Source organism: Diospyros lotus, chromosome 14 (assembly GCF_014633365.1).
Source record: "Diospyros lotus cultivar Yz01 chromosome 14, ASM1463336v1, whole genome shotgun sequence".
In the NCBI taxonomy this organism is placed as follows: Eukaryota; Viridiplantae; Streptophyta; class Magnoliopsida; order Ericales; family Ebenaceae; genus Diospyros; species Diospyros lotus.
Window position 1 is genome coordinate 29,408,330 of NC_068351.1, and position 15,186 is coordinate 29,423,515.

General features: G+C 34.2%; 2 protein-coding genes across 2 annotated transcripts in view; one reads left to right on the forward strand and one right to left on the reverse strand.

The window, feature by feature from the left end:
• Nucleotides 1–10,645: 10,645 nt before the first annotated feature.
• Nucleotides 10,646–14,428, reverse strand: LOC127789882 (NAC domain-containing protein 2-like). Its single transcript, XM_052318946.1, has 4 exons — nt 13,930–14,428; nt 11,869–12,123; nt 11,484–11,773; nt 10,646–11,235 (listed from the first exon to the last, which is right to left on the reverse strand). Exons 1-4 carry the CDS (start codon nt 14,042–14,044, stop codon nt 10,753–10,755), a joined length of 1,143 nt encoding a protein of 380 aa, XP_052174906.1. The 5' UTR covers nt 14,045–14,428; the 3' UTR covers nt 10,646–10,752.
• Nucleotides 12,119–15,186, forward strand: part of LOC127789881 (uncharacterized) — a 65,841-nt gene continuing 62,773 nt past the window's right edge. Inside the window, exon 1 of the mRNA XM_052318945.1 lies at nt 12,119–13,636. Within this exon, the coding sequence (XP_052174905.1) occupies nt 13,625–13,636 (12 nt within the window). The 5' untranslated portion in view covers nt 12,119–13,624. The remainder of the gene's footprint in view (nt 13,637–15,186) is intronic.

The following is a 15,186-nucleotide window of genomic DNA, read 5'->3' on the forward strand; positions in this document are numbered from 1 at the left end:
CACGCACCATGTGGCTAATTTCTGCCTTCGTTGGCACGTGCTCAACTTCAACTTCTATGGCAACCAAATAATTTATCGAGCTGTTGCCTATTTCATCACATAGCATGCCTCATCGTCGAGGACCTACTGACACGAGTTATCAACCACACCTTACATTTAGGGGGACTAATTGCCTAAAAAATTTTGGGTGTTACACCCGGCTTAGCAGAAAATTTTGTTGGCGGGATGGGTCATTGGGATTGGGTCTAGTACCGAGTTATGAGCTTATTGTCAGGGCGGGCCTAATAGAATTGGTACGGTCTACTAACATTCACAATTTCTCTGCCCTTTAATTTATTGAGTCTCTAAACGAGTTGTTTTCAAATCTATCAGATCACATGTTTGTATATATATATATATATATATATCAAATAACAAAATTGAGAATATATTCATCATGTTAAAACAGTTTTCAATCATGCAATGAGAATAATTTTCAAAACACATACAATCGTAGAAATAACCACTCCCTTAATTCCAAAGTAAGAATAAAACCTCCAAATATAATCCAGTGTCCTTAACCTCAGGTCTTTTATTGGGGGTAAGTCTTCTTCCTCTTTAGCTTTCTCACAATTACTAGTTTGCTGGTTTGATTCCTCCTCCAACTACATGGAATTTATAAGCTTGTTAGGGTCTATTCGAATCCTTTTTGTGTTGGATTCAATTTCCCATTTTGATTATAATTCTCAAATTAATCACAATCCTCGTCAAATCCTGATCAAATAATACTTATGTTTTGCTTTTGATTCATCCTCAAGATTTACATCCTCAATCCTAATCCCTTTTCAACAAGGAATTGATTTGTTTCAATTAGACATGGCCACGGTTCATGAACCGCCGGTTCCGGTTCAAGAAATCTTTGAACCTAAACCGAACCGCCCAAGGGCGGTTTGGGACGGTTCGGTTCCGGTTCTGGTTCGTGCCGATTCGGTCAACGGTTTGGACCGGTTCGGTCAACGGTTTGAGCCGGTTCGGTCAACGGTTCCGGTTCCGGTTCAAACCGAATTTTTTTAATTTTTTTTAAATATTGTTGTATTCAATTTTGGTCCTTGTTCCGTTGTTCGGTTCGGTTTAGTTTCGATTTTTAATTGTTAAATGTAATTGTAAATATAAATATTCTCAATCATATTTTTAATAAAAAAACACTACTAAAAATTGAAGAAATATAAGTAATAATTTCATTAAAAATAATTAAAACAACTAAACAAGTATGTAATACAAGTAATTAATTTTTACAAATGTGAAAAATAAAAAATAAAAAATAGAATTAGACTTAATTTCATTAAAAAATAATTAAAACAAAAATGTAATACAAGAAATTAATTTTTACAAATGTGAAAAAAAATAAAATATGGACTTGGATGAGTTAGATCCTACGCATCTTCATTGGAGTCGGAAGTCGCCGTTGTTGAACCATCATTAACCCATTCGTTAGATGATGATGAATGGATAAGTTCTTCTTGACGTCGCATGTTAGCTCTTTCCCAATCATCGAGGCAAACTTGAGCTTCCAATGATTCTAGAGCCAATCTTGATCTTCTTTCGTCCAAAATGTTGCCTCCACTACTGAATGTTTGTTCAACGGCTACAGTTGAAGCTGGAACTGCAAGAAGTTGACTTGCAATAATTGCAAGAGTTGGAAATGTCTCCTTGTGCCTTTTCCACCACTCCAAAATTTCAAAATTTAAACCTGTATCATCACCAAACTCAAAAACTGTGGTTAGATAAGTTTCGAGCTCCGAATGTGAGCTCGATCTAGGTTTTTTCCTCCTTTGATCTAAAAATTTATGACCCCATTTCATTGGTTGGGAGGAAGAGGAATGCGAAGCCATGGATGGAAATGATTCTTCACTACTAGGAGCAATAACATATGCTTCATATAATTGATTGCATAAAGTTCTAACCTTAGAAATTATAATATTCACATCAATTTCTTCATTATTTTCTAATCCTAACAACGAATAATAGTTAGACAAACACTCAATTAAACCATCAAATTTACACCTAGGATCAAATACCATAGTAACAAGATAAATTTCAGGAATAAATTGATAATAACGTAACCATTTTTCTCTCATTTCTAAAACAGCATGACAAATTTCTTCAACATTAATTCCTTCCATTAATACACCGACCACATTCATTGCTTCTATTAAAAATTGATGTGAAGTTGGTTTATAAACACTACTAAGTGTATGAGTAGCATCATTAAAAATTCGTAAAATATTCAAAATTGAACTACAAACATTCCACATAGTTGGAAAAATAGGATATTGTGGAATATAATTTGCTGCAAAAGAACACAATAAATCTTTATATTCAAAAGATTGATTAAGTAATTTAAAAGTTGAGTTCCAACGAGTAGGGACATCTTTTGAAAAACGTTTTGGGGTTTGACCATTGGAGGTGCAAAAATGTGCCCATGCTTTTGCAGTTCGAGGGTGTACCCAAATATAAGAAATAACATTTCTAATTGGATCTAAATAAGAATTAAGTGACTTAATACCATCTTGAACACATAAATTTAAAACATGGCATGCACATCTAACATGAAAAAATCTTCCACCAAAATTTGGTTGGCAAATTCTTTTCAATTCATTAATAGAAGCAGTATTAGCCGATGCATTATCAAAAGAAATTGAAAAAATTCTATTAACTAATCTATATTCTTGTAAAATTTGTTGAATTAATCTACAAATATTTTCAGCATTATGACTTTCATCAAAACATCGATATGCAAGAATTCTTTTTTGTAAAACATAATTTTCATCAACCCAATGACAAGTAATACCCATATATGAATGAGTTTGCCAATGATCACTCCAAATATCACTACAAATAGAAACATTAATATTATTGTTTTGAAAATATGTTTTCAATTCAATTTTTGAGTTTTTAAACAATTTTAACAAATTCCTTTTCAAAGTATTTCTAGGAATTGATTTAAAACTAGGATTAACAAAGTTTTGACAAAATCGAGTAAAACCTAATTTTTCACCAAAACTAAAAGATAAATGATCAATTGCTACCATTTCAGCTAAACCAGACCTACAATTAGCTTCATTATAATGAAATAATTGAGGAGAGTTTGAAGAGGTAGCAAACCCAGATATTTGTGTTTGATCACGGCTCAATCCAACCTTGAGCGGGTGCTTTGTTTGCAAATGTCGGGCGAAAGTACCATATCCACCTCCTTGCTTGAATTTGTATACCTGATTACAATAATTACAAGATACATCAAATTTACCATCTCCTTTTGGTGTTTTCTTGAAATGAATATTAAAAATATCAGAAGTAGAAATTTTTCCACCTCCCTTTTGTTGAGTTTCACTCTCTTGTGTTGGAAAATTTTGAGCTTCAAACTCAACATTTTCAACATTTTCAAAATTTCTACCTTCACTTGCCATTTTTTTGAAAAAAGTATGATAATAAAAATATATAATAATGATAAAATAATATAGTAACAAGTAATAAATAATTAACAATATAATTGAATAAATTGATAAATAACAAAATGAGAAGATTGAAGAAATTGAAATTGAAATATTAAATGAGAGACAAAATTGAGAGAATAATAGCTTGAGACTTGAGAGAGAGAGAGAGAGAGAGAGAGAAAGTGTGAAAAATGAGTGGGGGAGGGAGGGGTATATATAGATAGGAATTATAAAATTAAAAAAAAAATTAATAAAATTGGCTTGGGGGGTGGCAGCCAACGGTCCAATTTTGGACCGTTGAGGGGGGGGCCAACGGTCCAATTTTGGACCGTTGGGGGAGGGGGGGTTTTCCGGTTCCGCGGAACCAGAACCGGCGGTTCCGGTTCCCCGGAACCTTGAACCGGAACCGAACCGAATTTCGCCGGTTCAGTCCGGTTCCGATTCCGGTTCCGGTTCGGCCGATTCCGGGTCCGGTTCCGGCCGGTCCGGTTCCGGTTCGAACCGCCGGTCCGGTTCAATTTTGGCCATGTCTAGTTTCAATTCTTTAATTAATTCTAATCTTTCTCAGACCCTCCTATTAAGATAAAAATCCATATACATCCCGATTTATCCAATAATGGGCCTCTTTGACTCAATCCTCATCCAACCCAAATTCATCAACAATAAGTTATTCCCATCTGCGTTGGTTGGTTTCAAAAACCCTATCTTGTTTTCGATTTTTTTTATATTAAAAAATTTGAGTGTTGCACCAGGCTTAGCAGAAACTTATGTTGTGGCAGCCACTTTAACTCCCCTTTTAACCCATTTTCAAACTTTTAAGAATTTTAAGGGTCGTGTTTGATAGCATGGAAAGTTCATGAAAAACGTTCCATCTAAGAAATTGAATTTCATTTTTATTGTTTCACATACTACATTTTTCATGAAATTCAATTTCATAGTACAACTATTAAAATATGTTTTTGCTTCTTTTTCATAGAAAGTTCCATATAAAAGGAGGTGATTTTTGTTTTCTATACAAGTTGGAAAAAAATATTTTTTAATTTGTATGAAAAATAAAAACCACCATCCTAGATGAAATTTTTCATAGAAAATAGCCCAAAATATGCTTTCATAATTGTACCATAGGATTCAATTCTATAAAAAATATAATGCATCAAACAGTAAAGATGGAATTCAATTCCTCAAATATGACATTTTTCATGAAATTTTCATGAGTGTATTTGACATCATTTAGTTAGAAAAGAAAACATTTTTCAACTTGCATGAAAAATAAAAATTACCCCCTAGAATCAAATTTTCATGAAAAGTAGGCCAAAATATGCTTTAAAGGGTTGTATAATTGAAATTTAATTCTATGAAAAATGTAATGTGTTAAATAGCAAAGATGAAATTTAATTTTTCAAATGTGACTTTTTTCATAAAATTTTTATGCTATTAAACACGCCTTAAGTATTTTTTAAGTCATTTCTTATTTTTTAAATATTTTTATCAAACATGAAATGACAATTTTTTTAATATCCCGAATTTTTAAACTCAAATATGAGGTGATACCTAAGGTTATTAGGTTCTAATACTTGAGAAAATAAGTCATTTCAAATGATTATAGAAGTCATGAGACAAATGTTCAGTTTCTGAACCAGTGGCAAAATCATAAATATTGAAGTCGGGTAAAAATGTAATTTTTCTAAAATCTTGGGGTGCTAAGTGTAATTTATCCATTTTTCAAGAACTAAAAAATGTAATTTAAAAATAGCTTGGGGACCAACTTGCAAGGGTCTAAGCATAATTTTGTGAAAAGTTTAGGCCAAAGTATCGTTTCTTGAAACTTTAAAAATATCTTGGATTTCAAACTCAAATCAAATGTAGTTTTGGGTAAAGTCCAAGTCCAAAGACTTTTGCTTAGCCTCCAAGTGGGACACATGGCACATTTTGGTTGGATGCACATTAGAGAAATGATGAGCCTTATCTCTTCAGGACACGTGGCGGATTTTGATTAATCGGGAAACTCTATAAATATAAGGTCTTTGTAGCCTTCATTTAGACATTATTCAAGAGAGGAAAGAAGATATTTTGGAGAAGGGAAATGCTACAAAAATAGAGGGAAAGTTCTGCCAAAATCAGGGGAAAAAATCGAAGAAGAAACGAGGCTTATCGGAAAGTTCAAGTCTCTATTATAAAGCATGCCAAACGTCAGCAAAACTGCGAGGTAAGTTTGATTTCTTTCCATAATCTAGTAGAGAGATGAAAGAGGAGCATGTAGGAAAAAACGGAGGTCAAATTGGAGTTAAAACGAGAAAGTTATGGCCGAAATACCAAAAGGAGGCGAAGTTGGGATTTTTCAAATGGTGGCTCGTCAGCCACCTTCTAGAGGCACGTGAGGGCGCGTCCAGCCTCCGTTTGACCTGAAATTTTCACCATTATTTTCCTATTTTAAGCATATAAGAATATTTGAGATTTGGTTCATTTGAACGCGTGATTTCTACAAAAACAACCTCTAGTACTCGAAATCGTGTTGTAAACAATGCTATCAAAGGGAAAGCAATCAAGGTGAGTGATTCCTGCATGTTTTGTGACACTTTGAGCATTTGTTGCTTCACTTGTGTGTGGATGTTGGCTTGCATAACATGCCTTTATGGCTTACACGTCTTATTTTCCCTTGGCTATGCATATTCCTTTTGCTTTGTCATATATCATGTTTGTGTTGATGACTGTAGCTAGTTGTTGGGCCATTATGGAAGAACTCGTGCTCTTACGGTGAGCTAGAGGTGACTATGATGACCGCGAAGGTGATTGCAACACCCTGGCATTACTACCGTAAGAGTGGATTTCATAATGGCATTATTGCATTTGCACGCACATACCTTTCATTTTCAGATTCACTCGCTTAGATGTAATATCTAGTTTTGGTTGATGCCTTTGAAGCGTTCCATATTTCAGGTATATCAGAAGTATCAGGTGTTTCAGGTTCTAGTTCAAATGTGGGCAAGGAGGTGGAGCTTCGTTAGTTTTAAGTTTTTGACTTATTATGTACCCGTGTAATTGTACAACAATGATGTATTGTAATAGTAGCTAGGGTACTCAAGTTTGTAATAAAAGGATGCCCTATAGTTGTACTACAGTAATAAGTTGTGTCTTTTTGGAGTATTGAGAGTCTTTTACATTTCTTGCACTTGTAAAGGAAATATAGTGGAAACCCCCTTTATTTAATTTTGGTTAAACTTCCAGATTCGATCCAATACTTCCGTTAGTAAGGATTTTCATAATACCCATAGGTGATGTCTTAATTATATTTCAAATTATTACGTATTTAAAAAAAAATGGAGCGTTACAATTTTTTCCCCTGGGCGCAGCTGCTGAAAGTAATATTAGTTTCAACAGAGAACTTTGTTTTGGTGAGCCATCATGCTTTGACTTTTTAGCCCAAAACCAGATTTTTGGAATTTTTGAGGTTTCGCGTACTTTAAATTGTGCATTTTTGGGGGGTCATTTTTTTTTTCAAATTATTTACTATAATTGTCTGGAACAACAACGAATTTAATTGATTAAAAAGGTCATTATTAAGCCACCTAAATTTGTAAAAATAAAAAAAATAATCAGAAGACGCGAGAAGGTTCCCACACAAACACTCCGATACTTAAGTCAGATATTAAAAATCATGAAAATTGTATTAAAATTATTATTAGAGATGTATCTTCTTTTTTAGAATGAGTGCCTGTTTATTTATAGAGAGATATGAAATAATCTTAATTAATGCAGAATTAGAATAATTATAGATAACGTTTATCTTGATTATTCTTAGTCTGATTAGAATCACGATTGTTATAGATGGCATTTATATTTTATAAATGATATTTATCTTGCCTTTTTTGTAGATAAAATTTTTTATGGATGATTGTTTATTGTAATATTCTGAAATCTTTTTACAATTAAAATTATTTATGGATAATTGATTATCTTTTTGGAGAAATTTTTAAATATCAGAGTTATCTGTTTCGAGCATTTGTGTAGGACTCTCCTGTCTCACATACGAAAAATTTATATTTTTTAACCCAAAAAACGATTTTACTCTTGGGTTAGCCTTTAGTTATGACACAACATTTACCATTTTTATAGATTCTTCCCAAGTTTCCACAAGTTTTCAGAGTCTTTGTACACCCTCGTGACCACTTTTGCAAAAACTTTCTTAGAGAAGGTTCTATGGAACTAACACTCCTTTTAACAAGTTTTTTTGCATGCACTTTTGCACTCCTCAAACCTATTTCAACAATCTATAGTTGAAATCACACTTGTTCAAGCCTTTCACTCCATTCGTTGTCAATTTTGCTGGTTTCTGAGACCACCAACACTTTTGCTCACAAATTTTACATGCAATTTGGTGTCCAATCAGTCACTAGCATTTTCTCAGCAATCCAAGGGCTCGCCTATCTAAGCTTATGACATAGGCTACTCTTAGGCTTAGTTTGGCTAGACTTTTTTTAAAAAAAAAAATTAAACTGGGTAGTGTTTCAATTGTTCATAACGTTTAAGTTAAGTAGCGTTTAACCTAATAATATATTTGAAAAAATATATTTTTAAGCTATTAGTTAATAGTTATTAGTTAATAAACTATCATAATATGATAAAGAGACGAAAATAGATATGTTATTGAATAATAAAAAAATACATAAAATATTTATTTTTAATAAAATTAATTATAAATTATTGTTACATAAATGTATATATATGTTAAAATTAATTAAAAATACATCAATACAATTTATATATTAAAATTACTGTTGATATATATATATATGCAAAGACGCAATGATGAGGAGATCATCGGAGGATGGCGGAAGGTAAGGGCGACAACGAATAGTGGGGGCGACGGAGGAGACAAGGGCGATGGGGTAGAAAGATGGTGGACATTGGGGGCGACAGGCAATGGCCAAAAAAAGCTGGGTCCAAGGTGGATGGTGGGGATGATGGCGACAACTAGAAAAGATGGGGGCAATGGCGAACAGCGAGGGCGCCGGTAATGATCGGAAAAGATGGTGGCGACAGTGGCGAGTAGGAGGCAAGGTTAAAGATGAATGGCAATGACTGGAAATTATTTAAAAGATTGAGGATAAAATGGTCATTTATTTGGTCAACCCAGCTTATTTAATAATAACTTTTCTCAAAAGTTGGTAAGTGATAGCTTTTCTAAAAAGTTGATGTAAGATAACTTTTTTAAAAAGTTGATGTAGGAGCCTTTAAGCTATATAACTTAAATGCTCTTCGTTAAAGTCAAACGTTTTTAATAAATAAGTTGACTAGCTTATAAGCGGTCAAACCGCCTAACCAAACGTGCCCTTAGATTCAACAACACTAACAAAGAGGTTTCAGATAACCATTACATCTTATTTTCTCGATTATATTTGATCAAAACTTCGACACAATATCAGCAAAATACGTTGTATTTTCTCTCTATAGTTCCAGTATTCAAATCTTGCATATTTCGCAATCACAAGTTCATTTCATCAAAATAATTCAAGTCAAAACTTGAACACTTGAATGAAAGATCCTAAATAAGGCAATCAGCCGACAAACACTCCTGACGGGCAAAATTGAGCTTATGAATCATCAACAAACGAGCAACAAATTGAGAGAAAAAAAAACTGAATAGTGAGTAACGATCAATTCGTGGAGTTCTGCCGGAGTGATGAAAAAGAAGGAAAGCACTCACCAGAGTCCAGTCGGCGACAAATTGAGGTAACAACCTCTCGTTTTGTTATTTAGTCTTTTCCGTTTTGGCATTGCCGGCCCCAATGAGCACTATTTTCGGCGACAATATACTTATCCGGCCGCTATTCGACACTATAATTGATGCTGCTTCTCGTTTGAAGCAGACACGAGGCCTTCCGAATTTAAGTTCCAAACCGACTCGATTAGCCAATTGAATCGACCCGATTAAAAGGGGATTTTGGCCATTTACGCTCGGACTTCTTAGGTTCTATTATTGACTCATCAACTCCTCCTAAGTTTTCAAAAGTTATAAAAGAACTCCCAAATTTAAAAATTTCGACTAAATCAAAGGCTTTGCTCAGTGATGGGGTAATCATTTAACCCAATCTTCAACCTCATAGAAGGCTAGGTGGTCACAGTAGTCATGTGATCGGTGGCTTTTCAACAATTCTTACTTTTCAAAATAACACTTTGATAATTTCTTTATTATTGATCAAGTTTTAACTTATTACACTTTAACCTCTTCTTAGTAAATTTACAATTAGGCACCTAATTTTTTTTTTTTTAAATTTCCTGCACTAAATCCTTGAGATATTTCAAGAATATTTATGCTTATAACCCTTAATCATTTATTACCCTGTCTACATGCAATGATTATTACATAATTTTTATCTTTTAAACTTTTATTTAGTTTGCGTAATTCTTGGCCATATAATTTTCTTAAATTTTCTATTTTTGTTATTGGATTAAGCATCTTCTACGCATAACATACCATATTTATTCTTAAGAAATATGTATATATATGTATGTGTATAAATACTTTAGGAATACTTTTCTTTGTTTTTAATTTATCATTGTTTAGAGTTCAGCAAATTTAAACTTAATCACCAAAATATTTCTAATATTTGGGGTGTAGAGGCATTATTTCTATGATATAATGTTATATTAATTTTGTGTCCATAATTTTCTTTGGTATTATATAACATATTGAAATGTAAAAATAAATTAAGAACACAAGTAAGAAATAAATATGTTGGGAATAATAAAAAAAATATATCTTAAGGCAATAATATGTGATTATATATGGAAATAATGAAGAGAGTCGTCAAAACAAAAGTTTAACAATCGACTTTTGGATCAACTAAGAAACAATTGATTGGTAGAAATATTATTATGTAATAACTAATTGAGGAATCACCTTTTTAAAGGCAGAATAATAAGATAAAGACAAACGTTGGTTCCTAATCTCATTTGTCACATTAGCAAAACCATGGAGTTGAGTAAATTTTTATTATTTAGATATTAAATTTACCCACAAAAAAGAAAGAAAGAAAAAGAGGCTAGATAATAACTTGATTGGGCTAATCTGTCTGATAAAAGAAACCTCAAACTTGATCCATGGTTGGTTTGGATTGATCTGGAAGCTGAAGGTTTTAGAACATGAGAAAATAACATTTAAATACTATAGAAGCTTGTAAGGATTTCCCAAAGAGATTGATTCAAATAGGATACAGAGATTGTTCAAAAATAATAAGAAACAAAGATAAACAACACTATACTAAAATCAACATGGATGTTAAGACCACAAATCATAATAAACAATCCCATCTTCAAGCTCACTCTCCCTGAATGATTGAACTTGAGGTAATTGAACTTGGGGGTCCTGAAACCCATTCCAGCTTGGATCATTTAACCCACAAAAACCAGGGCCTAATAATCTGTTACTATTTGTCATCATCTGCTCATTCGATCCATTCAATGGAAGAGATCTGTTGCTATCTTGGGCTTTATTGTCCAACTCCAGCGTCGAATGGCATCCAATATTCAGTAGAGGATAAGCATTACAGATTTGATCGTATGCCAAATCCTGATGTGCTTGAGCCTGCTGATCCTCCAACATTGAACACCCTTTCTGTTGAAGATGCTGATCAGGGCATTGCGATTGCTCCTCCTTACTCAGGTCGATCATATCACGGTGGCCCACGCTTTGAGATTCATATTCTTGCCCAGTCCCTTTTCGACCATTGTACCTTATGCCACAGACTACCCATTCTTGGAACTGTGCAAAAGCATGTAAACTGTTAGCCAAAAAGTAGAGTCACATACATAAAATTCATGCTCACAACTAAAATTAACAGATAATAAACGCTAAGAATTAAGGGCAGACTGCTTCCAATAATGACATCTAAGGATATATAATGTATCCCTGTTTTCCTTTCCATGAACAGACCACCATCTTATATATAACATATTTCTGATCTAAGTTTCAAATACAGATAAAGTAAACTTAATTGTTGTGATACTTACTGTTGGATGTGGCAGCTTGTATTCGTGCATTATCCAACCCGTTTTAATGCACTCTTTACGGTCATACTTCTGGTTCTTGTAGGTATGAAACCTGAGAGTCTTTTCAAAACCAATTATACGACCTCGTTTATCTCGGATTGGCTTATCACCAGTGATGGCCTGCCACCATCCTCCATTACTGGAATTCCCCTTGCTTTTAAGACATCGTTTGGGGTTCTTCGCACTTTCAGATATAGATTTTTTCTCCCTTTTTACGAAATAATACTTACTGTGCTTACCATTATGACCACCTGTTGTATAAAAAAGCAGTTATAAGTATGATATATGTTCACAGTATATATATACATAGATAATTAAGAAAGAAAGGAAAGGATCTGAGACTTACTTGCATACAACCAGGGTTGGTAATCATATACATCCATCTCCACGATAGCATTGTGGGGCAATGGAAGATTGTGAACCTTTCTGGCCAAGAATTCCTGCAAAATCTCTCTCCGCGTTGGGTCGAATACAACACCAGGGGGCAGTGAAGAAGAGGAAGACGACGACGGCGAAGACTCCGTCATCATCTTGTTCTCTTTTCTCGTTTGTTTGCAAAGAAAGAAAATTAAACAATGGATCGAAAGGGGTTCTCTCGTCTCTGTTGAAGAACAACTATGTATTATAATTCTGATAAGGTTGGCTTGCTTTTTCCCTCAAGAAATATAATCTAATATCAAGCACCAGCAAGTCTTTTTCCTCTTCAACTTTCTCGTAACTTTCTCACAATTCCTCCTCCAGCTTGGTACTTATTTACAAGCCTCTTGGTGTTAATCCAAATCCTTTTTGGTGTTGGATCCAATTTCTCCTTTTGTTTCTAATTCCTCAATTACTCATATATAATCCCCATCAAATCCTAATCTAATAATACATATGTTTGCTTTTGATTTTTTCCCCAAGATTTATACCTTCAAATCCTAATCCCATTTCAACAAGGAATTGGTTCGTTTCAAATTTTGAATGAATAATCACCCTTGAACAAGGATTTGATTTGTTCCCAATTCTTTAATTATTCCTAATACTTCCAAAATCCTATTAAGATAAAATCCATATTTGTTACTGATTTATCCAAAAATTGGCCTCACCCTACGTATATACCCCTTGGTGATAGCTCGGAGAAAGAGAGAAAGAATAGCAGCAATCAAGAAAGGTCACTCACAGCCCCGGGTATGAACGGTAATAATTTCTTTCAATTTTATGAAACTTCATTCACTCTTTCTTTCAACCCTAATTAAGGGGAGAATATCTTACTGCTACGATTTAGTTTCACCAACGAGAGAAGGGTATTTCCAATTAACTGGAAAACAGTAATTCCTCCACCCAGTGTTCCAGTTTTTAAAGAGAGAGAAAGTATACATAAAGTGCCTACAATCACAGGCATTATCATTATATATGTGTGTGTGTAAAATAGAGTGCACACAGAACAATGGAAACTTGCATAATCTTGACTCTTGAAGGGGCCATCTTCCAGTACTTGGATACCGTTATACAGTACCGATAATAAAAGGCTGTTTTCATTGGTTTTAAAGATAATTCTCCCGAAAATTTTAAAATTAAATGAAATCAATGATTGTCATTAAATTTAAGGAAAGGAGAAACACAAGCATGGAAGGAACATGATTACTCTACTGTCTCGCAAATTACAGCAAACTAGCTCACCTGTGGAACACAATGTGGGATCATACCCGATAGCAAGTATGAGAGAGGAGAAACTTACAAAGAAGCCATTAGCCACAACTGCCCTACCAATAACGCTATCCCTTGTCCTCTTATCTTCTTCATGTAAGAATCATGTTGACTCACATTATATTAAAGTTTATTTTATCAGATGTAATCGTATTTATTTGATAAATTAATAAAAGATTTAATAAGATAATTAAATACTAAAATTCAATTTGATTTCGAAAATATATACAACTCTTGATAAGCTTTGATGGAAGGCCACATCTTAGCCTATAAATAAGAGTTTGAACCTCTCTTTCTATCCCAACTAATATAAAATCAAATTAACGTACAATTTTTCCTCCATCATCAAGATCAAGGGATCAAGGGAGATAAATCAAATCCTTTTATTCTTTTCATCAATTGGCAGCATCTTTTACATGGTGATTAAGGTATGTTTTTATTTCTTCATACTATATGAAAAACATGAAACTTCAAGATTCATGGATATGATATTTTGTTCGTTTATTGTTTCTTTTACGAGCAATATTATAATTTTCGTGTGGTATCAGAGCAATGGTTTAGAAACTCATGTTTTTTCATTTAAAGTTGTATGATTTCTGCTTTAGTGTAAGAAGTTTGTTCAAAAAGGGGAAAGAGATGACGGCTGCTGAGACTTACCGTCGAACGCTGGAAATCGCCAGAAAAGTTTTAAAACCAGGCTATATGATGAAAAATCACTCACCAGAAAGGTTGGTGGTGGTGAACTGTGACAGCGTGGTGGCGGTTACTGGCGGTGACCAATGGCTAAGGGCAGGGATGGGCTGCCTCTCTTCATCTTCTCCGGCAATTTCCGTCATCTTCTCCGGTTGTGGGCCTTATGTTTCTCGCCGTGACCAATCAGCCATGGCCTTAACCCTTTGCCGTGACCGACAGGCTATGGGCCTTTGGCCTTCACTTGGCCATGACCGACCGACCGACTTTGCCATGGTCCATCTTCTTCCCCAATTGCGGCTTGCGAAGGCTACGTCGAGGATGTCGATGCCAGCATGATTTGTGGTCGATGGAATGCTCCGCTTCTTGTTGCACAAGTCGCTAGCAGCTAAAGCTTTTGTCCCGCGAGCCACCTACAGATGAAGGCTGATTGGTCATCGATTGGAGGAAGAAAGCCAATGGCTAAAGCCTTCGGCAATGAAAGTTGCAGTGAAAGAGGGAAATAGGTGGTGGCGGCGGCGATAAGAAGAAGAAACCCTAGGCAGCGTTGAGAAGATGGGTATGACCCGTTTCGGTGGATGGGTCTGGTGACCCAACCCACTGTTCGGGGTCTGGATCGGATTTCTGCACCGAATCCACGTAGATCTGGATCGATTGACCAGATTCAATAATGCGATCCAATTATCTGACCCATTAAAAAAATAATGTGAATTATGAGAAATATTTATAATATGAAATTTATATTAGGAATAATTTGTTAAGTCAGTAAAGTGGCCAAATTTTAAAATAAATAAATTTTAAGTTATAAATTATTTTCAATTATCCACAAATTTTATGTTTAATGATGATATTAAGATTATGCAACGATATTTGTTTATAAGTAATTTATAGTTTGCATCATAAGATATTTCGGGATTAGCCCGAAAGTTAATTATATATTCTTATAATTGACAAACATAAATATAGTGATTAATATGTTCTATTAATTTTACTTTTCATATCTAAAAAATGGTGAAATGGATTTGATTAGTGCATATTTATTTATTGTTGTGTCATAGAATTTTGGAGCATCCACTTAGAGGTATTTTGGTCAATAAGCCCAAGACAGGCGAACCCCAAAAATGGTCCCGAGTCGAGACACGTTTTCCAAAGAGAAATCGTAGTTAAATAGTCAAAAATCCAAGCTAATGGCAAAATAGTGAATATGCTAAGTTGGAGGGGTAAGAGGGTCCAAGGAAAAGGGGGTATAAAAGGAAAAAGAAGACAAAGGCAAGGGGGTGGGCATTTT

Coding starts and splice junctions, on each gene's coding strand:
- LOC127789882 (XM_052318946.1), bottom strand. CDS start 14,044: ATGACGGAAATTGCCGGAGAAGATGAAGAGAGGCAGCCCATCCCTGCC. Junction 12,124..13,929: donor CACCACCACCAACCTTTCTG/GTGAGTGATTTT, acceptor GTTCTTCAACAG/AGACGAGAGAACCCCTTTCG. Junction 11,236..11,483: donor ACAAGCTGCCACATCCAACA/GTAAGTATCACA, acceptor GCTTTTGCACAG/TTCCAAGAATGGGTAGTCTG.